General features: G+C 41.9%; 1 protein-coding gene across 2 annotated transcripts; it reads left to right on the top strand.

The window, feature by feature from the left end:
* The first annotated feature begins 10,285 nt into the window (after positions 1-10,285).
* On the top strand, positions 10,286-24,793 carry KHSRP (KH-type splicing regulatory protein). 2 transcript variants are annotated; one of them, XM_056822560.1, is made up of 20 exons: positions 10,286-10,686; positions 12,876-12,972; positions 13,845-13,883; positions 14,228-14,267; positions 15,186-15,235; positions 15,584-15,655; positions 16,093-16,150; positions 16,576-16,750; positions 17,011-17,109; positions 17,649-17,747; positions 17,873-17,975; positions 19,448-19,548; positions 19,926-20,070; positions 20,158-20,318; positions 20,423-20,532; positions 21,766-21,854; positions 21,942-22,142; positions 22,312-22,389; positions 22,490-22,647; positions 23,864-24,793. In XM_056822560.1, exons 1-20 carry the CDS (start codon positions 10,429-10,431, stop codon positions 23,870-23,872), a joined length of 2,142 nt encoding a protein of 713 aa, XP_056678538.1. In that variant the 5' UTR covers positions 10,286-10,428; the 3' UTR covers positions 23,873-24,793. The 2 variants fall into 2 exon arrangements, with proteins under 2 accessions (XP_056678538.1, XP_056678537.1); XM_056822559.1 differs by having other exon boundaries at positions 10,287-10,686; positions 22,490-24,793.
* Positions 24,794-25,618: the final 825 nt, after the last annotated feature.

Here is a 25,618-nt window from a genome sequence, read left to right as displayed (position 1 = left end):
TGAATTTCAGGAGGGGAATTGCAGGTGGACAAGCAGGAAGTTTATTCGGCATGCAGTTTCCACATCTGCCACTGGGTGGAGAACCAAGTTCTAGCAACCAGGTCTCGCCCATACAGGAACAGCCTGCCAGGTCTTCTGTACAAATCAGGGAGGCTGACTTCTAGCCTGCCCATCCTACTAGTGTCTTAAAAATCAGCAGGTTCTAACTTAGGTTCTCTCTTTTCTTAGTAAATCTGATTCTCACCAACAAAGAGGAACTGATTTCAGTGGTGGATATAATGGGAGCTTTAAGGAGAAGTGACTGTTCCATATTAAAATTCATGATAGAGGCAAGGAAAGTTAGGGAATAACCTCACATTCATTCTAGATTTGGAGAGAACAGATTTCAAAGGGTTTAGATAAAAATACACCAGAAACTCAAGGTTTAAAATTCTATAGGGGTCCCCAGGAAGAAGGGAAAGTTCTTAGGAATCATAATCTGAAGACATAAAAATAAATAATTCAGGGGAATTACCTAAAGAGAAGAGGATGAAAAAAAGAATTCCAAATCAATTTAGATTTTTAAAAGCATGTTTACAGAAGATAAAAGGAAGGGTGGCTAATGGAGAATGAATACAAAAGCCTAGCATATTTCCCTAAGAATAGTGTCACTGTTACTAGTTTAGTACAGTGCTTAGAACACAGTAGGTACTTAAAAAATATTGATTGATAAGTACTAATTTAGTACTAGTGCTTAGAACACAGTAGGTACTTAATAAATATTGATTGATTGATAAGTAGATGTTACTAAAGGGAACAGCTAGTGTCAACAAAAATGTTTGTGAATTTTTTTTTTTATGCTTGTGGCTATTTTTATGGAGTTTGTTGATTTGTTTGTTTGCTATATCAGGGAAACTGGAGCATTAAACAAGGAGCCACTGCTTGGGTTACAGAGCATAATGACAACTGGAAATTGAAGAAGGAAGAGTTCCTGCCTCTCACTTTGCTTCTGTTTTATTTGCTCAATTCTTTGATTTGGAAAGGACAGGGAAAAAAAAAAAGAGCTTAAATCCAAGATAAAATAGGAGACAATAAGAAATCACTTAGTTGTCCTTGAAGAGTACAAACTACCTAGCACAGATGGAAGGTATGATTGTTGAGCCATGATCATTGATTTTCAAATATTTTGCATACAGAGGGAAAGGTACTATGGATTGGAAAGAGATAAATTGTCCTAATTGTCACAACAGAAAAGAAGATGAAGTCTGAAAACTAAAGGCTAGTAAGCTTGAATTTTATTCTTTTTTTTTTTAAACCCTTACCTTCTATCTTGGAATCAGTACTGTGTATGGGTTCAAAAGCAGAAGAGAGGTATGGTCTAGGCAATGGAGGTTAAGTGACTTGCCCAGGGTCACACAGCCAGGAAGTGTCTAATGCCACATTCAAACCCAGGACCTTCTGTCTACAAGCCTAGTTGCCAATATGTTGAGCTGTTGAGTCACCTAGCCACCCCCAGGAATTATTTACTTTTGAAATTTATCCACTTCCCATAACCTTAAATGTAGATTCCGAGGGTACTAGGGGCACACAATCTGCAGTAAGCTATAATCTTAAGTATAGGGTATATTTGGGCATGTTTCATTGAATAAGTTTTAAGCATTACCTAATAGATTTTACAGACATTGCACCTGAAAGGGGATACTCAAAGTCTCCTCTAAAGCTAGTGTAACAATCCTTCTAGGGGTATACTCTAACAATTACTACTAAGGGGTTGCGTCCCCAGAAGAGAACTATCTACTGCATCATCAAGGTTCAGGAGTTAACCTTAGGGGTTGAGGTTGCTAATACTATTACTTACAAGCCCTCATCTGGTTTGCACTTTAATATCCACTAGTGGACACCAATTAGCTTTTCCATAAGGAATATATACTGAGAAAGTATAGCAAGGATAGTTGTTTAAAAACATACACCCAAAGAAAGGATGAACTTTTCTCTTGCACACATATGGTCTCAGGGGAGAGAGGACTCAAACTTAAGAGAGCTAATGTGGCCAAAGGATGAACTCAGCCTTAGTTACTGGAAGCCTTTTTTTGCCCTTTGCAGATTCCTTGTGAAATCCTTTGAGGTGGAGCTCCTTGCTAGGGCCCAGGAAATCAATGTCCTGGTAGGGTTCTTGAAGGCAACTTTCCTGTGTCTATTTTTTCTTCTTTGTGGTTCTTAAGTCCTGATACAGGGGCTGCTGTTAGCTACTATAATCTGAGAGTATGTTGCCACCAGTTCTTATGGATATCTTCTGACAGTTTGTAGTTCACAAAGTTTGTAGTTCACAAAGTGCACTCCAAGTTTTACTGCTTATTGGTAGACCAGGAGTTTCTAAATTGGCTTGTTTTTATCCAAAGCCCCATAATTAATGACTAATTGTCTTTAATTAAATCATAAAATCTTTCCTTGTGGGCTATCTCCTTATGTCCATTGATCCAAGTCCTTCATTTCCCTATATACTTATATACTTGTTTAAACTTAGTATGTCCTCTTTGTTTACATTAATTAAGGTGCAAATTTCTATCTCCACTCTTTTTGAATATAATCACATCAAGACCCAACCTATTGTGGATAGAAAAGTGTTTCAGCTGTTGTTTAGTCATGCCTGATTCTTTGTGATACCATGAATTATATGGCTCATGGGGTTTTCTTGGCAAAGATATTAGAGTGGTTTGCCATTTCCTTCTCTAGTGGGTTAAGGCAATCAGAGATTAAATGAATTACCCAGGGTCACACTGCTAGTAAGTATCTGAGACCAGAGTTGAACTCGGGTTTTCCTAACTCCAGGCCCAGCCCTCTAGTCACTGAGCCACCTAGTGACTTCCTCTAACTAGATTTAAACAAAGCATCTGGCAAGTTCTCATCTGCTATTCTTATGAGAGAGATGGAGAGACATGTGGGTTCAATGATAGTACATTTAGCTAAATTTGGAATGTATTGAATGTCTAAACCCAAAGAGGAGCCATTAATTGCTCAATCTCAATTGGGAAAGAGGTTTCCAGTGGGGTACTTCCATCCACCTACCAGTGTTTGGCCTTGTGCTGATTAACATTTTTATCATCACTTAAAAGACATAGATGGTAGCCTTGAGAGACATTCGCATGGCAAAAAACAAAAATAATTTAGTAAGGATTCAAAACAGTCCTGAGGGGGAAGCTAGGTGATTCAGTGGATTGCGAGCCAGGCCTAGAGATGGGAGGTCCTAGGTTCAAATCTAGCCTCATATACTTCCTAGCTTTCTAGTCACTTAACTCCTATTCCTTAGCCCTTACTGCTCTTCTGCCTTAGAAGCAATACACAATATTGATTCTAAGATGGAAGGTAAGGGTAAAAAAAAAACACACAGCAATTTTCCTTGGTGCAGGGGGCCTACTGACAAATATTGGTTTTTACAGTTTAAAAATAAAGTTTTGTTGTTAAAATAAATATTTATCATTCTTAATTCATGCATAAATAGGTTATAGGATGAATTTGGTCCCTCTTGAACAAGAGAGCAAAATAGACAATGAAAAGAGTTCATAGAATACCCTCTACACTAAATCCTCAAAAGACAACCCTCAGGAATGTAATTGTCAAATTTAAGAGCTTCCAAGTAAGGAAAAAATTTTACAAGAAGCCAAAAAGAGACAATTCAGATATCAAGGAGCACCAATCAGGATTACACAAGATCTGGCAGCTTCTACACTAAAGGACCACAAGGCTTGAAATATGATATTCAGAAAGGCAAGAGAATTGGGTCTTCAACCAACATCTACCCATCAAAATTGACTATATACTTCCAGGGGAAAGTATGGGCATTCAACAAAATAGAAGATTTCCAAGTATTTGTAAAGAAAAGACCAGAACTAAGTGGAATATTTTATATCCAAACACAAAGATCAAGAGAAACACAAAAAGGTAAAAAAGAAAGAGAGAGGAAAGGGGGAAAATGTATTTTTATTTAAATTTTCTTTAAGGGCTTCAATAAGATCAAATTGTTTATATTAATAAATGGAAAAATGTTATTTGTAACTCTCAAAAATTATATTCACTATTATAGTAATTAGAAAAATCATTCATAGGTAAAGAAAAGAAAAAGGAAGGGGGTAATAGAAGATGGCACCAAGAGAAACTTGAAGGAATAAGATACATAACATAATCGATATCACACAAAGAGGCTCATAGGAAGGGGAGGAGAAGAATACTATTATAAGAAGGAGAGGAAGAGAGTGCTCATAGGAAATACTTTTAAAACCTTACTCTCAGTGAAATCAATTCTGAGAGGGAAGAGCATCTAGATCCATTGGGGTACAGAATTCTATCTTACCCTACAGGGAAAGTGAGAAGGGAAAAACTAAGGGGGAAAGTGGGGTGGGGAGTAAAAAAAAAGGAGGGAAAGGGGAGGTGAACTTAATAGACACTAAAAAAAAAGAATGGAACAAAAAGGGAGGAGATGGAAAGGGAAGTTTAATAAGGGTGGGAATTAGGGGAACTGATTAAAAGCAAACCACTGGTTTAAAAAGATATAACAAAAGAAGAAAGGGCAGAATTAGGAGAGAATATCAAAATGTTGGGGAATACAGAGGTGGGTATCATAACTCTGAATGTGAATGGAATGAACTCACCCATAAAACATAAGCAAATAGTATAGTGGATTAGAAACCAAAATCCTACCATATGTTGTTTACAAGAAACTCACAGAATAAGGATCAAAGGCTGGAGCAAAATCTGAGGAAAAGAAGGCAGGAGTTGCAATCATGATATCTGACATAGCCAAAGTAAAAATAGATCTGATTAAAAGAGATAGGGAAGGTAATTACATCCTGATAAAAGACAGTATAGACAATGAGGAAATATCAGTAATCAGCACTTATGCACCAAATGGTATAGTATCCAAATTTTTAAAGGAGAAACTAGTGGAGTTAAAGGAGGAAAAAGATAGTAAAACTATACTAACAGGAGACCTGAACCTTCCTCTATCAGATCTAGATAAATCAAACTGAAAAACAAATAAGAAAGAGGTAAGAGATGTGAATGAAATCTTGGAAAAATTAGAGTTAATAGATATATGGAGAAAAATAAATAGGAACAGAAAGGAATATACCTTCTTTTCAGCAGCACATGGTACATTCACAAACACTGACCATGTACTAGGGCATAAAAACATGGCAAACAAGTGCAAAAGAGCAGAAATAATAAATGCAAACTTTTCAGATCATAATGCAGCAAAAAATAATAATAATGAGTAAGGGTACATGGAAAGCCAAATCAAAAATTAATTAGAAACTAAATAATATGATTCTCCAAAACTGGTTAAAGAGCAAATCATAGAAACAATTAATAATTTCATCGAAGAAAATGACAATGATGAGACATCCTTTAAAAACCTATGGGATGCAGCCAAAGCAGTACTCAAGGGAAATTTATATCCTTGAGTTCATATATTAACAAATTAGGGAGGGCAGAGGTCAAATAATTGGGCATGCAAATCAAAAAACTTGAAAGGGAACAAATTAAAAATCCCCAGATGAAAACAAAATTAGAGATCCTAAAAATTAAAGTAGAAATTAATAAAATCAAAAGTGAAAGAACTATTGAATTAATAAATAAGACTAGAAGCTGGTATTTTGAAAAAACAAATAAAACAAAGTACTGGTCAATTTAATTTAAAAAAAAAGGAAAGTAGAAAACCAAATGAACAGTATCGAAAATGAAAAGGGAGACCTCACTTCAAATGAAGAGGAAATTAAAGCAATCATTAAAACTATTTTGCCCAATTATATGACAATAAATATGGCAATCTAGGTGATATGAATGAATATTTACAAAAATATAAATTACCTAGGTTGACAGAAGAAGAAACAGAATACTTAAATAATCCCATATCAGAAAAAGAAATTGAATGGGCCATCAACGAACTCCCTAAGAAAAAATCTACAGGGCCTGATGGATTCACAAGTGAATTCTATCAAACATTCAAAGAACAACTAATCTCAATATTATACAAACTATTTGACATAATTTACCAAGAAGGAGTTCTACCAATTCCTTTTATGACACAAATGTGGTACTGATTCCAAAGCCAAGTAAGTCAAAAACCAAGAAACAAAATTATAGACCAATCTCCTTAATAAACATAGATGCAAAAATTTTAAATAGTATAGTAGCAAAAAGACTTCAGTAAGTGATCACGAGGGTTATTCATTATGATCAGGTGGGATTTATACCAGGAATGCAAAGATGGTTCAATATTAGGAAACCCATCCACATAATTGACCCTATCAATAAGCAAACCAACAAAAATCAAATGATTATTTCAATAGATAGAGAAAAGGCCTTTGATAAAATACAACACTCATTCCTATTGAAAACACTAGGAAGTATAGGAATAGAAGGACCTATTTTAAGAATAATAAACAGTATATATCTAAACCCATCAGCAAGTATCATCTGCAATGGAGATAAATTAGAAGCATTCCCAATAAGGTCAGGAGTGAAACACAGATGCCCATTATCACCTCTATTATTAAACATTGTACTAGAAACACTAGCAGTAGCAATTGGAGAAGAAAAAGAAATTGAAGGTATTAAAACAGGCAATGAGGAGACCAAGCTATCACTCTTTACAGATGATATGCTGGTCTACTTAAAGAATCCTAGAGAATCCACCAAAAAGCTAGTGGAAATAATCAACAACTTCAGCAAAGTTGCAGGTTACAAAATAAATGCACATAAATCACCAGCATTTCTATATATTTCCAACACATCTCAGCAGCAAGAATTAGAAAGAGAAATTCCATTTAAAATCACCCTAAACAAGATAAAATGCTTAGGAATCTATCTACCAAGACATACACGGGAACTATTTGAACACAACTATAAAACACTATACATACAATTAAAACTAGATCTAAATAATTGGAAAAACATTAATTGCTCATGGGTAGGATGAACTAACATAGTAAAAATGACAATCCTACCCAAACTAATTTACTTATTTAGTAAGTCAATGCCATATCCATTAAAACTACTAAGATTTTTTTTTTTACTTACAAAAAACTATAACAAAATTTATTTGGAAGAACAAAAAATCAAGAATATTTAGGGAAATATTGAAAAAAATGTGAAGGAAGGTAGCCAGCAGTACCAGACCTCAAACTATACTATAAAGCACTGATCATCAAAACAATATGGTATTGACTAAAAGACAGAAGGGAGGATCAGTGGAATAGACTTGGGGCAAGTGACCTCAGCAAGATAGTCTATGATAAACCCAAAGATCACAGCCTTTAGGACAAAAATCCACTATTTGACAAAAACTGCTGGGAAAATTAGAAAACAGTATTGGAGAGATTAGGTTTAGATCAACATCTCACACCCTATGCCAAGATAAACTCAGAATGGGTGAATGATTTGAATATAAAGAAGGAAACTATAAGTAAATTAGGAGAACACAGAATAGTATACTTGTCAGATCTTTGGGAAAGGAAAGATTTTAAGACCAAGCAAAAGTTAGAAAAAATTATAAAATTTAAAATAAATAATTTTGATTACATTAAATTAAAAAGTTTTTGTACAAACAAAACCAATGCAACTAAAATTAGAAGGGAAGCAACAAATTGAAAAAAAAATTTAAACCAAAATCTCTGACAAAGGTCTAATTACTCAAATTTATAAAGAGCTAAATCAATCGAACAAAAAATCAAGCCATTTCCCAATTGATAAATGGGCAAGGGACATGAATAGGCAATTTTCAGATAAAGAAATCAAAACTCTTAATAAACACATGAAAAAATGTTCTAAATCTCTTATAATTAGAGAAATACAAATCAAAAACAACTCTGAGGTACCACCTCACACCTAGCAGATTGGCTAGCATGACAGTAATGGAAAGTAATGAATGTTGGAGGGAATGTGGCAAAATTGGGACATAAATGCATTGCTGGTGGAGTTGTAAATTGATCCAACCATTCTGGAAGGCAATTTGGAACTATGCCCAAAGGGTGCTAAAAGACTGCCTGTCCTTTGATCCAGCCATAGCACTGTTGGGTTTATACCCCCACTGAGATAATAGGGGAAAAAGACGTATAAGAATATTCATAGCTGTGCTCTTTGTGGTGGCAAAAAATTGGAAAATGATGAGGGGATACCCTCCTACTGGGGAATGGCTGAATAAATTGTGGTTTCTGTTGGTGCTACTGTACTCAAAGGAATAATGAACTGGAGGGATTCCATGTGAACTGAAACAACCTCCAGTAGTTGATGCAGAGTGAAAGGATCAGAACCAGGAGAACATTATACACAGAGACTGACACACGGTGGTACAACCCAATGTAATGGAGTTCTCTACTAGCACCAATGCAATGATCAAGGACAATTCTGAGGGGCTTATGAGAAAGAATGCTATCTATAGTCAGAGGAAGACTGTGGGAACTGTGGGGATAGAAACACAGAAGAAAAACTGCTGGATCACAAGGGTTGATGGGGATATGATTGGGGACATAGACTCTAAATGATCACCCTAGTGTAAATAGTAATAGTATAGAAATGGGTCTTGACCTAAAACTCATGTAAAACCCAGTGGAATTGTGCATCAGCTATGGGAGGAGAGTGGGGAGGGAGGGAGGGAAAGAGTATGATTTTTGTAATCCTGGAAAACTACTCTAAATTAATCAATTAAATGACATTGAAAAAAAAGAAAAAAAGCCTAGCATCTAGGATTAGGAAGGTGATAGTTTCACTACACTCTGCTTTGGTGCACACTCTGGTACTCTGGAACACACATTTGAAGTGTGGTGTTCAGGTGAATGTTCCGTGTTGGAAATCATCCAGAGAAAGTCATCAGTAAGATAAATGAGTCTCAATTCCAAACCATTGACCGATTCATTGAAGAAATTAGAGACATTTAATCCTAGAAAAGAAGGGATCTAAGAAAAGCATGATAATTGTCTTCTGGGATTTAAGGCTAGTCCTGTGAAAAGAGGGAATAAGACTATTCTGCTGTGTCCCATAAAGAACTGGGAACACTGAGTAAAAGCCCAAAGAGGTCATATGTATTTTGATAAATTGTAAGCTCCCTATGAGGATTGCGCATGTGATACCCAGCTTGCCTGTTTTGTGTATAGACGGTGGGCTAGGGCACCTTGATAGAAGTGAGATGGGGTTGGGCTTGGAGGGCTGTGGATATTCAACTAAGGTCCTGCAATTTAGGTCCAAAACATTAACTTGTAGAAGGAGCTGTACAAAGAGCCCAAGGTTTCTTTGGAGTGCCTGGGTTGTGGGTGGGGAGCTAAAGGATCAGAATCCTGGGTTTTCACTGCTTCACATCCTTTGCCCGGTTTCATTTGAGGCCCTGTAGTACCAGACCACGTGCTCGAATTTCCCTGCAGACCCCAGGCAGGAGCAGAACTTCTCTGGGGAAAGGGACCTTTATCACATTGGTCAGCAGAGCAATCAATCGCTTCCTTTCAGCCAATTCCTGCCTGCTTCCCGCAGTTTGGCCCTCCCTGATGCACTGGCTCCCATCAAAATTGATTTTCTTTTTCTTGCCACTTGTTCAGAGCAATGCCAATCAAAGTAAGTCCCGCCTCTGCCACTTAACCTTTGACTTTGTTTGGCATTACAAGTGCAGAGAGTAGAATGGTTATCGTGGATATCAATCATGAACAAGCCCATCCTCATCAAACTCTTATTCGTAAGAGTTTGGTTTATTTTCCTAGCAGTCATTACACCAACTTGTCCCCTACTTTTATGTAAACCTGATTGGACCTTGTAAATATCAATCATTTGAGAAGCCAGCCCCCTCCCTTCCTGGCGCTCACGGGAGAGTTCACTTTGGCCGTCCTTCCCGTCCGATTGCCTTGTTGTAGTTGTCAATCTTGTCTGGAATCCGCCTCCCGATTCTGGAATGCTTGCCTAATTGGTCCCCTCGTCTTCTCTGGCGGTCCGGAATTCTCCGCCTTCTCACGGAGCACTCACCGTGGATTGATTCTGCAAGCTGTCCATCTTCCTGTGTCTCCCGCCTTCCCCTCCCCCACATCCTCGTCTCCTTCGGATTGGCTGACAGTGTGCTCCCTCCACCCCTCCTTTCCCAAGGCCCTCCCGAATTGCCGGCCTCCACTGCCAGATCTAGGGCACACGATTGGCTCTGCAAACGTCGAGGCCCTTGGCCATTGGCTGAGTAGCGTTGCCCTCACGCCAGCGACAGACCTTCCTCCTTCCCCCGCCCACCCCCCCTCATCTCGCCCCGCCGCCCTTCCCCCGCCCTCCTCCTCTCCCCAGCCGCTCTGCTCCCAGACTCCTTTGCGGCCGTGTGGAGCGAGGCCTTGTTCCCGCGTTGAGCCGCCGCCGCCTCAGCCCGGGCCCAGCCGCGTCGCCTCAGCCCCGTTCGCCCCCCCGCCCCCTGAGGGGACGCCCTGCCTGGCCGCCATGTCGGACTACAGCACTGGGGGGCCGCCACCGGGGCCGCCGCCGCCTGCCGGAGGAGGAGGAGGCGCCGGGGCCGGAGCCGGAGCCGGGGCTGGCGCTGGGGGAGCTGGGGGGCCGCCGCCAGGAGCGCCCGGCGCCGGGGACCGGGGAGGTGGAGGGGGCGGAGGACCGGGTCCCGGCTCGGCCCCGCCACCCGGAGGGGGAGCCCCGGGAATCCGCAAGGACGCCTTCGCCGATGCCGTGCAGCGGGCCCGGCAGGTGAGGAGGAGGCGGCGGCGGCGGCGGCAGCGCCGGGGGGCGGGGGGAGGAGGGAGCGCGAGGCCGGGGTCACGTGGGGGGGCTGAGGAGGGGGCATGTGCGCGCGCGCGGGGCTCGGGGGGCACATGGGGACTAGGGACCAGTGATGGGAGCTGGGTACTCGAGGGGGCCTGGCCTTTGGAGTCCGGCCAGGCGAGGGCCCGGCACCCCTGAGCTCTCCTCATTACTGTACTTTGGAAGGAAGGGGAATTTGGGAAGGAAAGGAGTGCAATAACATTCCACCTTAATTGCTCTTTAATGCAGGGGTGAGAAAATGGAGAGGGGCAGTAACCCTCCCAGTTGGGCACTCCTGAGGGAAAGGGGTGCAAGCACCCCTCCATTTATTGTGTCAGTGCAAGGGAAGACGAAAGTGAGGTGTGGGAAGGGGCACCGTGACCTTCTCTCTTACATTTTGGCACGTGGGGGGAGTGGGTGCAGTGACTTTCCCATTCATTCTTTCCCCTGCGTGGGAGGAGGAAGAGAGTTGGGAAGGGTCACAGTTCTCCTCACCCCTTTTTCCTTCTGGTGTCTTCTATAGCTCCCAGGCTCTCTGCAGTAGCTCCGTTGAGTTCATTGAACTTAGGAGTTGGACATGGGTGGGGCTGACCTACCGGGCTTTGGGACCGGAGGATGGGGATATCTGGTTTGAGAGTTGTAACTTCAGCTAGGAGTTCCCAGCTGCTTCTAATGTTTCTCTAGAGGGGGGAACATTGTTATGGTTAGTTTTTGCACAGTAGAAACACATGTTTGACTTTTTTGTATTTGAAGAAAGGGGCCCCTCTTGTTTCTCATCTGGACCCTCTAGAGGGAATATAGTATTTGTGGGTCGTATGAAAGGAAACTCCTATATGTGATGAGCCGGGCATACTTGCAGAACTTAGCTACTAGGGAAAGTGGCTCCTGCTGGAAGTCTGTCTTAGCCTCTACATCCTTACAGGTGGCAATCTAAAGTACTCTCAGATGAGGGACCCATTCCTCCCCCTCCCTTATCCCCTGCTGCCTTAGTGTGTAGGAAAAGGTTTGACAACATATTTTGCCATGACATACTCAACATTGTCTTCAGCATGGAACTAAGTACCAACCTTAAAGAAGGAGATGAGTTCCAGGAAGAATGAAAGCTCAGGGTTGTCCCGTTAGGGGACCGCCCACATGCCCTTCTGTGTGGTTTGTGGGCATAGCCAGTGGTAGCAGGAGGAGAATTAGGTGCTACCAGGCTTTGCCTGAGTGGGATCTTGAAGGACTCCAGGCCTGAGGCATAAGTTTAAGCTCTGTGAGGAATGGCTAATTGACCAAAGCTCTGGTCCTAGGGCTCCTTGATAATTACTCCCACAAACATAAAATGAAGGTTAGTAAAATTGAATTTGTTTGAAGTGGTTTTTTCCTTGATTGTGAACTAGCTTTTAGGAAGTTTTGTGACCAAACAATTCATAATCATGGGATCATAGGTTTCATAATTCATATAACATTTTAAAATGAAATATTGGAAGGTAGAAGTAAACTGAGGAAAACTAGGGGTAAAAATTGCTAACAGTTTTGAAGTTTCTAAGACTGATTTAAGTCCTAAAGTACTCATTTCTCTGGTGGTGGTGGTAGTAGTAGTAGCAGTAGTAGCAGTAGTAGCAGTAGTAGTAGTAGTAGTAGTAGTAGTAGTAGTAGTAGTAGTAGTAGTAGTAGTAGTAGTAGTAGTAGTAGTAGTAGTGACACCTTTGAGGAACTAAAATAAATATTTAGGTTCTTACTAATATTAGAATGTCAGGGAGGGAGAAAGGGACAGATTTTGATGGACCAGCCTGGCCTCTGTGAAAGGATCAAATAGCAGCCCTTATAATTTCACTTCTGTCTGACCTGGAAACAGATTTCTAGACTCAGGTACTAACTATCAAGGGTGAAAAGTGGGAATTGTTAATTTTCTAGATGAATTCTCAAATTTGAAGTCCTAAAAGTTATTTCCATGGTGTTTTTATTTTTACCAAAAGGCTCCTTAGAAGTCAATAGGAATTAACCAAAAGATCTTAATATCAAATAACAAATTAGAATTTGGACATATGGAGGTCAAAGGAGAAAGAGCACTTTCTCTCATACTTTCTTTCCTGATTCTTAAATGCCATTGTCTTTTGGAATTAATTCTCTTATTCTTAATTGATTTTCAGATAGCAGCAAAAATTGGAGGTGATGCAGCTACAACAGTGAATAACAGCACTCCAGATTTTGGTTTTGGGGGCCAAAAGAGACAGTTGGAAGATGGAGGTAACTGCTGATTTGTATAACTTGAGGGAAAGGGGAGAGAGAGACAAAGTTGGTAACAGTGGCTTAAATATATGTTGAGGATTTTTTAAAAATTTATTTAAGAAACTGCTGTGTTTTCTGCAAAAGCTTCAAATCTACATTCTGTATTATATTCTCTTGTCCTAAGATTGCCAAATTTGGGTTGGGGTGAGATAGTTGATATGGGTGTGAACTACTAGAAATATTTTTTCTCACATGGAACATGGCAAAAATATGGTTAATTTCTGTTGGGGTCTGATTTAGTTTGGAGTGCCAGGACTGGAGTCAGGAAGACCTGAGTTTAAACTCAGCTTCAGTATAGCTGTGTGACCCTGTGGAAGTCACTTAACTTTGTTTGCCTCAACTTCTTCATTTATAAAAATGACCTGGGGAGAAAAATAGCAAACCTCTCTATTATCTTGGCCAAGAAAACCCCAAATGGGATCTTGAAGAGTTGGTTGCAAATGAAATGACTGGACAACAACCAGATATACTCAAGAGTTAACCTTTGGTAGCCATGATTATAAGCAAAGGCAGCTCATCCATCCTGAAACCTTATTTTTACCATTCCAACTAAGGCCTATTTTTCTCACTGCAGGAAATAATTTCTGTGACTCCAATTGTCCCTAAAAACATTGTTCACTTGTTTTAAGGGGCTTTTTTAGTCCTAAAGTTGATAGGAGGGTTGAGAATCTTGACACTAATGGTATTTGGTTGTCTTTGTCTGCTGTCAGGCTCTCTAAGGTTTGGGAGGAGGTGATAAACAGATCTATGTGCCTAAACATGCACTATTAACATTGGTTCTGAGGTGGCAGTGGGTGGAGACTACATCTAACATCTTCTCAATTCCACAGATCAACCTGAGAGCAAGAAACTGGCAGCCCAAGGCGATTGTAAGTCCATTTTGGTGTGATATAACAGATGTTCCATATTGGACGGGGTCCTGGGGCTGACAGTGGTCTTTGTCCGGGTGTCATTTTTCCTTCAAGATGGAACCCTTGGGAAGTACAGTCTTAAGATACTGATCCTCAAGCTCCCAAACATTTTCTGAGTACTTATTAAGGACAGTTATGTGAGACTTGTTAAATGTAACTCATCATCCTTACATTCCTCTCCTCATAATATTGTGAAGAAAGCATTTTGTAAACCTTAAAGTGCTATAGAAATTAAGGCTTTTTATTGACCATTAGTTAGCATCAGACCAATATACCATACCCCCCCCTTTTTTTTTTTCCAGCTCTCAGTTCTCAGCTTGGGCCTATTCATCCTCCTCCCAGGTAAGCCACGGTTTGAAGAATTTCTTGCTCTCTACCTATCACCTTTCCTTTAGATTTGCCTATCAGAAACCTCCCTATCAGAATAATCAGTTATTTAGGATATTCAAGTTAAATCAATTTGGTCATTTTATCTTAGCAATTCTTTATGAGATTAGGTGGGGGAAATTAAAATTGAAATTTTATTTCCTCTTTGTTTATACTTTTGTCCATGGGTTTTGTGGGGAGAGAAATTTGTAACTTTTTACTAGCTCCAGGGAGGTGTGGGCTCAGTTCCTGCCTTCTCTTGGTGGGAGGGTAGGGACATGGTGGTGGTGGGGGGGGGGGTTGGGGGAAGGTATGAGTATTTCTTATCTGTCTTCTGTGAGAGTTTGTTTCTTGTAATGACATTTCCAGGGGTTGTCCCATGAACCTGTCACAGAACTATAGAGTAAGAGCTGAAAGGGACCTTAGAGATCATCTTATCCAACTCCCTCATGTTACACAGGAGGAAATAGGCCCTAGAGAGGTGAATAATAATAGCTAGCATTCATATAGCACTTTTAAGGTTAGCAAAATACTTTTTATGTGTTATCTCATTTGATAAAGTGACCTCATTCGCCCAAGGATATATGGTCAGCATTTGGTCTGGTTTGGGGAGGGAGAGGGTGGGGTATATCGATATCCTGGTCTGTGCTGCCTTGGCTTGAGGCTTTATAGGTACTCACATCACCCATATGTCCTCCTTGCCTTTACGTACACAGCCAGTAGTACTTTAAGAAGCTCTTCTCAGAATGTAGTTTGGCTGGTGCATGTATTTTTGAGTTGAATAATCCCTACAGTTTCTATGTATTGGGCAGTTACTCTTTTTCCAGGTGACCCTCTGTTTTCTGATTAGAATCTCTATTCACATTTGAATCCATGATCTCTATTCCTTTACAGGTCTTCAATGACAGAAGAGTACCGTGTTCCCGATGGCATGGTGGGACTAAGTAAGTGTGGGTCTGCCCTGAAGTGGAGTGGGTGGGGAGTGTAGAAGCTGACAGCTTCACCTTGGTCAGGAGCCCTGTTATCTTGGCTTCTTCCTGTGAGATTGTGCCAGGCCAGACGTCTTGGGTTTGAAAGAGTCTCTTGTTCTCATTTTAATTGTGCCTCCTACCCCCCCCCCCCCCCCCCCCAATCTTCTCTGGACACTGTAGCTCTTGGAGTGGCTGCTGCCCTCTTTCCTGAAGATTTGAGATGGGGGAGGGTAATACCCCAAAACAAAACAAAACAAAAATCTTATGAGCTCTGCATTTCCTGAGCTTTTGGCTACATTTTTTTAATTTTACCCCATATAGTCATTGGCAGAGGTGGTGAACAGATCAACAAGATCCAGCAGGACTCAGGCTGCAAAGTACAGATCTCACCAGGTATGGGAAGGCTCCTTGTGAGGATCTACCACACATTCATTGGTGCCCAAGTTATAGTCAAGGATGCATTAACCTAGCTTTCTACTGAATGCAAGCAAATGTTTTTTCTTTTGGGACTACATTAGTGGGCTGTCCCCATTTTCTAGTGCCTGTCGTGTAGTTCACTGAAACCAACCATCCTCCCTTCTTTCTCCTCTCTGAGCATTTCAGAGGCCATATAATTCAACATCTGATCTGATCCCTGCTAGGGTCATGAAGAGTTGGATGTGACTGAAATAAGTGAACAACAAGTATTTGCACTAGAATTGCTTCCTTTATATAGTCTGAGTTAGGCTGCCAAAGTAATGTTTTAGGAGATGTTTCTTGTATTTTCACCTGTAGCAGGGGAAAGTTTCAGAGACCTTGGTTTCTGACCCAATGTTCTTTTTCTTCTTTAGACAGTGGCGGCTTACCTGAGCGAAGTGTGTCACTGACAGGAGCCCCGGAATCAGTGCAGTATGTACTTTGCTTTTTGCTGCCTGTTTGTATGAAAGGAAGGCATCCAGATCCATATACTTGAGGGCTTCTCAGAGGAATGAATGAATATTGGTGTGGCTCTTGTGATGAGTGGGTTAGTGTTTGAGCCTCTGTGTTGTTTCTCTGGACCTTGTTGCCATTCTGGGAGCAAGGTTTTTCCTAGTTATAATCTATGTGGTCATGCATGATTGTGTTAGATGTCCCTTCATTCTATTCTGTATATTGCTACTTCAGCAGTGAATAATTTTCCTCTTCCTAAATGTCTATATTCCTTCATGATAATTTTGTTTGCCAGGAGACACTGGTGCTACTTAACTACTTTTTAGGATATAGGAGTGTTGGAAACATAAACCCTTACTTGGCATGTTCTACAATGAGAACACATTCTTCTTCTCTCTCCACAGGAAGGCAAAGATGATGCTAGATGACATTGTATCCCGGGGCCGAGGTGGTCCTCCTGGACAGTTCCATGATAATTCAAATGGGGGTCAGAATGGCACAGTGCAGGAGATCATGATTCCTGCAGGAAAAGCAGGACTGGTGATTGGCAAAGGCGGGGAGACCATTAAACAGCTGCAGGTGTGAGAGTGACCCTGAGGACAGATCTCTTCCAGACCCAGCCCCCTCCCCTTTCTCTCTCAAGAAGGTTTACCTTGAACACTTCTATAGGGCTTGGCATTGATCTCTGCCAACATTCAGCAGAGACTCTCAGAGCCCTCTTATCACTTGTCCTTCCCTGAAGCCCTTGTCTTGAATGCTAAGGCATTGCCAGCCCTTTCCCTTGCCTTGATGTGTTGAGCCAGAGCCTGTCATTAACTATGGCATTGGTGGTTGTGCAGGAGCGAGCTGGAGTGAAGATGATTTTAATTCAAGATGGATCCCAAAATACCAATGTGGACAAACCTCTCCGGATTATTGGTGACCCATATAAAGTACAGGTAAAGAAAAAAAGGAGTGGTAAGGAAGACTTGAAGGGATGATATTTTAATGTAACAGCTATAGACTGGAGTTAGATAGGAGGCAGCAGCTGTTATAAGACAGAATTGGAGCTCAGGCTGCAATGGAGATAGTTCTTGCAAAAATTATGGCTGAGGGTTGGGGTTGGTTTTTTTCCCCTTAACTCAGACTTCCTTGAATGTAAAAATATAAAGAATTGCCCCAGCTCTTTGGGCCCTGGTACCTCAAAGGTCTAATGGCCTAGTGTCAGTTTGTTTTGGGTCTTCTTTCTGGAGTAATTTGGGTCTTAGAACCCTCCAAAGGTACCCCCCCCCCCCATGTCTGCCCTTCCCTTTACCTTTGTGTCAGGATCCAATTTTCCTACCACTCATCAGATTTGTTTGGGGATCATTTGGAATCTACCAGACAGCTGTCTCTTCTAGGCTTAGTTGGTATGGTGGGAATTTGGTGAGACCAGAGAAGTAATGAGGGGAAGAGCCAATTTCTGTCCTGATGCTTATGAGTACCACATATGTTGTAGCAAGCCTGTGAGATGGTGATGGACATCCTCCGAGAACGTGACCAAGGAGGCTTTGGGGACCGGAATGAATATGGATCCCGGATTGGTGGTGGGATAGATGTAAGAATGCTTCCTCTTGGGGGGGGGGGGGGGGGGCTATTGTCATAGATGTCCTTTCTGCCTGGCAGCAGAGGGCAGCAGAGATAAAGAATGTAGATCACATTGGCTTCCTTTCCTCTTCTTAGGTGCCAGTACCCAGACATTCTGTTGGTGTGGTCATTGGTCGGAGTGGAGAAATGATCAAAAAAATACAAAGTGATGCTGGTGTCCGAATACAATTCAAACAAGGTCAGTAAGATTGAATGTGTAGACTAGCTCCTCAGAGCCTGGCTTGGAAGGAACTTTAGAGGCTATGTGTATTCAGCTTCTACCCAGGAAAGGAATCTCTAAAGAATCCCACCAATGTTCATCTAACTTTTTGAATGCCAAGAGGGACCAGAAATTCAATTATCTCCAGCAGTCTGTTTTATTTTTATGTAGCTTAGATTATTAGAAAATGTTTTCTTATAAACCATTTTTTAGACTTAGGAAATTTAGAGAAATCTAATCTAAAGTCCTTATGTTGGGTTGAAATCTGCTTCTCTGTAATTTCCATATTTTCTTTCTTCAGATAGTTGGAGATAAATTGGGGGCATGACTATGCTCCTGACTCAGATTCATTGGGAATTCTTTTTCTCCCTCAGTAGATAAGTCGCACGTAACTTCCCATGTTACAGTGTGGACCATGATACCCTAATTTGGCAAAGAAGCTATTTGCTTGGTCCATACATACTAGATTCTCACCTGCATCCTACCCTAGCTCTTAGTTAATCTCTATTCCTTTGAATCGCAAAAATGCCTGAAGATAAGATTGCATTGCTTTGAGATCTTGCCTGATCTGTTAATATTATTTAGGGAAGAAAGTGCAGTGTTTAAGATTCATAGTCATTACTGAGGGGCAGGAATGGGAAATGAACCCATTATTTGACCTGTTACTGTTTCATATTAACTGGTCCGGTTCTCTTTTATGGGACTATCCACATCTACCTTGGTAATAATGGTAAATGTTGGGTATTAGAGACTAACTTTAGTATCAAATAACCTCATTAATCATCTCATTGTAGTGAGTGGATGGTGCTGGGTCGACCACCAGAGAGGGGGAGGGGGTTAGAAATTATTTAGTCCCTGCTTTCCTGACAAGCAATGTTAGAGAAGACTTAACAAAAAAGTTTTCAACTTAGTAACCATTAACAATCCAAATACAAATGAAAGTAATTGTCCATAAAAATGTAAGGTCCAAATTCTTTACATTTTGTCTTGTATGTATGTGTGTGGGGGTTTTAGTAAAAGAACAAATATCATCCTGTACACTCCTATCTTGAACTTTTTTAAAAATTGCAACTATTCCTTTATGTTGTCATGGTATGGAAACATTCTGGTACTTGAAGTTTCTTGACTAACATAACAACTATGTTATGATTTTATTTTGTGGTATATATCAAAATTTATATATCCATTCACATTTTTGAAAACCCATTTTTTTTTATTATTGCAGATAAAGCTGCTAGATTTCATAGGAATTAGAGATGGATGGGAATCCTAGAGTTTATCTAGTTCTTGAGGAGGCCCAGAGAGGTTAAGCAACTTTGACAAAAGTAACTGGTACTAAGTAGAAAACCCATCTTTTTATTTCAAACCAAATCCCTCCTCTCAAAACCTTTTGTTTCAGGTACATGGTCTTATTTTTAAAACTGAACCTTTTTTTTGGTTTTGGGTTTCAGATGATGGAACAGGTCCTGAGAAGATAGCCCACATCATGGGACCCCCAGACCGGTGTGAGCATGCTGCCAGAATCATCAATGACCTCCTCCAGAGTTTAAGGGTATGCTCCAGAGTGGACTGGAGGGATTGTAGTACTATGTGGAGCCAAAACATCCAACTCTTATCTCCCAAGAAGATTTGGAATAGAACTTGGAGATCACGTCCCACTTGTTCAGTCTTTATATTCTACATTGTTTTACATGTGTTAATATGTCTAGTCTAAGATCATAGGATTTAGAACTGATGAGGACTTTTAGTAATTTAGTATTAACCCTTTTTTCCACAAATGAGAATATTGAAGGTACTCCGGAAAGTTAATTGACCTGAGATTATAAAGGGCAGAACTGGGGATTGAACTCCCATTTATAGTAACATGCTGCTTTATTCTAGGATCACCATTTGCTTAGTTGATCCTCACATAGTCTTCATTTCTTATAGAGTGGTCCCCCTGGACCTCCTGGGGGCCCAGGCATGCCTCCTGGAGGGAGGGGCCGAGGCCGAGGCCAGGGTAACTGGGGACCTCCTGGTGGAGAGATGACTTTCTCCATTCCAACTCACAAGTGCGGGCTGGTTATTGGTAGAGGTAAGTGTCACTATCCACTGCCTTGTTCTCCCTCTAAAGCCCTCTTCCTATTCCATCTGTGCTCTGAGCTTTCTCCTTTACTTTTAGGTGGGGAGAACGTGAAAGCCATAAATCAACAAACAGGCGCCTTTGTGGAGATCTCTCGGCAGCTCCCACCAAATGGGGACCCTAATTTCAAGCTCTTCATCATCCGGGGATCCCCTCAGCAAATTGACCATGCCAAGCAGCTTATTGAGGAGAAAATTGAGGTTTGAACAGGGGACAGGGCTATGGAAAATACCATTTATGGCCTCAGCCTTTGTCTCCTTTCAGACTGTCATTGAGTTCAGATTTTGTTTTCTTTTCCTACCAGGGTCCTCTCTGTCCAGTTGGACCAGGTCCTGGGGGACCAGGTCCTGCTGGTCCAATGGGGCCCTTCAACCCAGGACCTTTCAACCAGGGGCCTCCAGGAGCTCCTCCTCAGTAAGTATATTTTTGACTCCAGGAGTCTTTGAGGGGAAAGAATGATGGGATGGCAAGTTCTAAGGCTTGTTCGAATCAATGAGGTGCTATATAGGGTACTCTTTGCTATTTGCAATTAACTGATTCTTCTTGGTGGGATGAAGAGTGAGATAACTTTCAGGATTCATAGAGCCTTTTGATCTCTAAGCTGAAAAGCCTCTTGGAGATTTTCATATTGGAGATCTAAGCTGAAATGAGCCTCAGAAGTTAAAACTGCCCAGTTAGAAGGAGTAGTGCCAGTTATTCTCACATAGCTAGCAATTATTTGAGTTACATAGGCTAAGTAAGTCATCTAGGGTCACCCCCTAGTAAATATCACTACCAGGACTCAACCCTGGTCCAACTGAAAGCCTGGTGTTCTTTTCCTTATTGTTATACTAGATTGACTGGGCAATATCCCAAATATGGGTCCGTTTATTTTCTTTCTGAAAATTTCTAGTAATGGGGAACTTTTTTATTAAATTTTTTCATTTATATGTAGAAACAGTTTGGTAATTTCTAATATTTTAAGATTCAGATTTTTTCCCTCCCCCTGCCAGCAAATAGTTTGATACAGGTAATTTCCATAACTCATGTTGTGATAGAAGACATATCACACATACATTAAGAATCTTATTGAGGAAACAAAGTGGAAGATGGCATGCTTTGATCTAACAGTTCTTTCTATGGCTCTGAATAGCATTTTCTTCATGAGTCTCTCGTGGTTGTCTTGGAAACTTGCTTTGCTCATAATGGTTTTGTCTTTCTCAATTGATCATTGTGCAATATTTCTGTTATTGTATACATTCTCCTGGTTCTGCTCACTTCATTTTGCAACAGTTCACATAAGTCCGGATTTTTCTGATTTCATCTTGTTTATCCTTTTTTATGGAGCTATAGTACTCCATTACAGTCATATACCAAGATTTGTTCTTCCTTTCAATGGGAAACTTTTTAACCTTCAAAGGCAGACCATTTCATTTATCAATGGAATTGATTGAGGCTTTTCCTGTTAGCTAGCCAAAATTAGTCTCTATAACTTCCAAACATTGGTCTCATTAGATAAATTTTTAAAAACTTCTAATACAGAAGCTGCCTGAAGTCACAGGGCTATTTGTTTGATAGATCAAGAATCTACCACTATCTTAATTTGTCCGCCTCGAGTTTCACTGTTGCTCATTATATTTCTTATTTTTTCTTATATTCTTTTTATAGTGCAGGAGGCCCCCCTCCACACCAGTACCCACCCCAGGGTTGGGGCAACACTTATCCACAGTGGCAGCCACCTGCTCCTCATGACCCAAGTAAGTAATTAGCTATAAGAGAAGGGAAAGAGATTCAGTCTTTCCCTCCCTCCCCCATCCTCCTCAAGTCTTGTCTTTACTTTCCAGATAAAGCAGCAGCTGCAGCAGCAGATCCCAATGCTGCCTGGGCTGCCTACTACTCACACTACTACCAGCAGCCTCCAGGCCCTGTGCCAGGTCCAGCACCAGCCCCCACCGCCCCACCTGCCCAGGGGGAACCCCCACAGCCCCCACCTACCGGACAGTCAGACTACACTAAAGCCTGGGAAGAATATTATAAAAAAATAGGTAAGGTTGGGGAGGGACCACTGAGAAAGAAGACAGGGTTAGTTGGGTACCTCTCCATGGGAAGAAAAACAGCAGTGACCAAGGGAACAAAAAGAAAAATGAATCGATGTGGATACCATTTCTCCTATGGCCAAGACCTTGATGGTCTCCATCTCTTCGTGCTCCTTAGGCCAACAGCCTCAGCAGCCTGGTGCTCCCCCCCAGCAGGATTACACAAAAGCCTGGGAGGAGTACTATAAGAAACAAGGTGAGCTGGTGCCTGCTTCTTTCTAGGGTTGGAAGGGAACAGGGGTCTGACTTAATAAAATGGGACTCACTTTCTGCCTCTTCACCCTCCCCAACCACAGCGCAAGTGGCCACTGGTGGTGGACCTGGAGCCCCCCCAGGCTCCCAGCCTGACTATAGTGCTGCCTGGGCCGAATATTACAGACAGCAAGCCGCCTACTACGGACAGACCCCTGGTCCTGGCGGCCCTCAGCCACCACCCACACAGCAGGGACAGCAGGCAAGTGGGAATTGCCACCCTCCTCCTCCTCCTTTTTCCTTCCAACCCCCGGCTACCGTCCATCCTGCCTTAGTGGGTAGCGCCGGAAATCCCTTCCCCTGCGGGGTGTGCCCTTGATGCCAGCATCGGGGGCCATGTGGCCGGAGGTCTCCGGGAGTCCCCACAAGACAGGGGACAATGTGCGCTGGGCCCAGAGGTTAAACAGAAGAGGCCTCCCTCCGCCAGCCTGCTTGTTCCTGTGTAACGCTGTCGTGATGTTGGGGGAGAGCACGAAAAAAATACAAGGTGGAACTTTTGAACTGGTGGGTGGTCCTGGGGTGGGTGGGGGGTGGGCAAATAGCTTGAATGTTGGTTGCCATCCCAGCCAACTAACTCACTCTCACTCACTCTGTCTTTCTTTCTCTCAATCTGTAAATCTGGCCACTTGAGTTTTAAAAAGCCTTTTTCCTCCCCTCCCCCAGGTTATGGATTTATTTTTTTATCAATGATCATTACCCCCCCTCCCCCCCCAAGTCTGAGTGATTGTGTGTGTTGCAGGCACCCCCTCTTTGGGGTCAGCGCCGTCTCTGGCGGAGAAGAGGGGACCGCCTCGGGGAGGGGCCAGGGTCTCCCTTTCTGCCCCTCCCTGGCTGCTGCTCCCCGTCCCCACTCCGCCTTGGCTCAGTCTCTTCTGCGAATTTTCTCTCCCCCTTTCTGTCACTCTTGTGCCCGCGCCTCCGATCCTGATCCTGGTCTTGTCTGTGGAAGTGGGCATGATGATCATTGCCACCCTCAAACCTACCTCACAGGGGTGTTGTGGGGACACCATGATCTTGAACAATGTTTGTTGTAAAGCGCCGGGAATTGCCCTCCTCTGAATGAGGGTGCACCCCTGAGAAGGAGAAGTCATCTCGCGCTCTCTCTTCCTGCCTGTTATGTGGTTGTTTCTCATTCTTCTTGTTCAAAGAGCCAGAGAGTCTGATTTCAAATACATACTTTGGAGCACTTGCCTAGGGAGTTGAACTCCACCCTCTGGCCTGCAAAATTCACTCTTCGTTTGCCACAGGATTGGAGGGAGTTCCCTGCCGCCTTCTCTTTTCTTCTCTTCCCCTCCTCCCAGAAAAATACACTGCTCCTTAGGCTGTTCTAATCCTGTCCTGGTGTCCCTTCTAGTCTCCCCTTCCCTTCCTCCCCTTCCCCAGGTAGTGACCAATTCCTATCTCTTCCCTCTCCGCAGGCTCAATGAATCGAATGAATGTGAACTTCCTCATCTGTGAAAATCTTTTTTTTTGTTTGTTTTTTTGTTTTGTTTTGTTTTTTGGCAAGAGAGCGATGGCTGCCTTGGGGAGGAGGGAGTGGGGTGAAGGGGGAAGCAGGCCCCGCTGGGTGGATAGAGCACTTGCTGAGTGTTTTGCGCTCTCTTGCTCTCTTCTCGCTCGTTCTCACTCTCTTTCTCTTTGTCTCACATGCTTTTTTTCTCTCAAAACTCTGGATTCCTCATTTTGAGCCGGCCATAGAAGAACTAAATCTCTGCAAAAAGCAAACAAATAGAACCTATAAAAATTTCTCTCTCTCTCTCTCTCTCTTTCTCTCTCTCACTTTTCCCCCTCCCTCTCTCCATCTCTTTTTCCTCCGCCTCCCTCTTTTCCCTTTCCCACCTCCCTTCTTGCTTTCCCAAAACTGCCTTTTTCAGGGTAAGGCAGTCCACATCCCCCTACCCCCCACAGACACATCACCACCACCAGCCCCCTTCTTATTTTTAAAATAAACTTTCAAAAGAAAAAATCATCTTGCTTTTTTTTTTGTTTTTTAGTTAGAGTTGGAACATTCCTTGGAGTAGGTGTTGGGGCTACAGGAAAAAATAGAAAAACATCTCCCTTGCCCCCTCCTGAAACAGCAAGGCCCACTCGAACCCCCTTGGTCTCTGGTCTCCCATCCTTCTCTTCCTGCCCTCTTTGAATAGCAACTCCTGATGTGTGTCCCCCCCTACCCCCCTCCAATTCCTGGGACTGGTCTGTCATATTTCATCTGTTCGAGAGGAGATTGAAACTGAAAACAAAATGGGAAAGAAAAAAAACTTTAAAAAATTAAAAAAAAACAATTGTATGGCAGTTTTTACTTTTTATCGCTCGTTTTTAACTTCACAAATAAATGATAACAAAACCTCCCCCTGTGTCCGCTGGGTGCTGTCTGTCCTTTTTTCTCTGTCCATAGAACTTTGAAGCGGATGTTTGTTCACTATAGATGTTGTAAAAGCCTGATAATGGTGATCAAAAAATACAAACTTCCTGTTTTTTTTTTTTGTTTTTTTGGAGGGGAGGGTTTTTTGGTTTTTTTTTTAAGAAAACAACAAAAATAAGAAAAGTTTCTGCAGGTACATTGTGCTTTTTTCTTTCTTTTTTTTTTTTTGTTAAATAAAGTGCTTTTTTTGTTTTAAAAAAAAAACCCACCTTGTGCTGGGTGCAATTGTTTTGGTGGGGAAAGCGCCGTTTGGGGTGTGGGTGGGACCTGGAGTGGAGCCCTAGACCTCATCCCCCATATCCCTCTGTCCATTCTGGGAATTCTGAGGGCTACCTGCCTGTTTTCTATGCAGGGTTTCTACAGTTATTTTCCTGTGTTTGGAAACCAGGGACTTTTTCCCTTGAGAATTCAGGGTGGAGAAACTGGAGCATCAACTGATGCCTGGCACCCAATGGTTCCCATGGTTGCAGTCTCCTGGTTGGAACCCTGAGCACTGGCAGCCTAGAGGAGAGTATATAATCTTACAGTGGGAAACTAATGCAAACAGCTATGGATTCAGAGGACTGGGTTCTAATCCCACTTCTTGCTACTTGTTATCTACGTGCCAGTTAGCAAATTATTTATATTTGCCCCAAAGACCTGTTATGAGACTTAGCTGAAAGAATAACTGGGAAATGTTTTGGAACCCTATAATTATGCTTGTCAGCTAAGATTTCCCCTTCTTGGGTTCCCAATTTCTTCATCTGTAAAA

This window comes from Monodelphis domestica, chromosome 3 (assembly GCF_027887165.1).
Source record: "Monodelphis domestica isolate mMonDom1 chromosome 3, mMonDom1.pri, whole genome shotgun sequence".
Classification (NCBI taxonomy): Eukaryota; Metazoa; Chordata; class Mammalia; order Didelphimorphia; family Didelphidae; genus Monodelphis; species Monodelphis domestica.
This window is presented reverse-complemented; position numbering and strand designations above follow the sequence as displayed.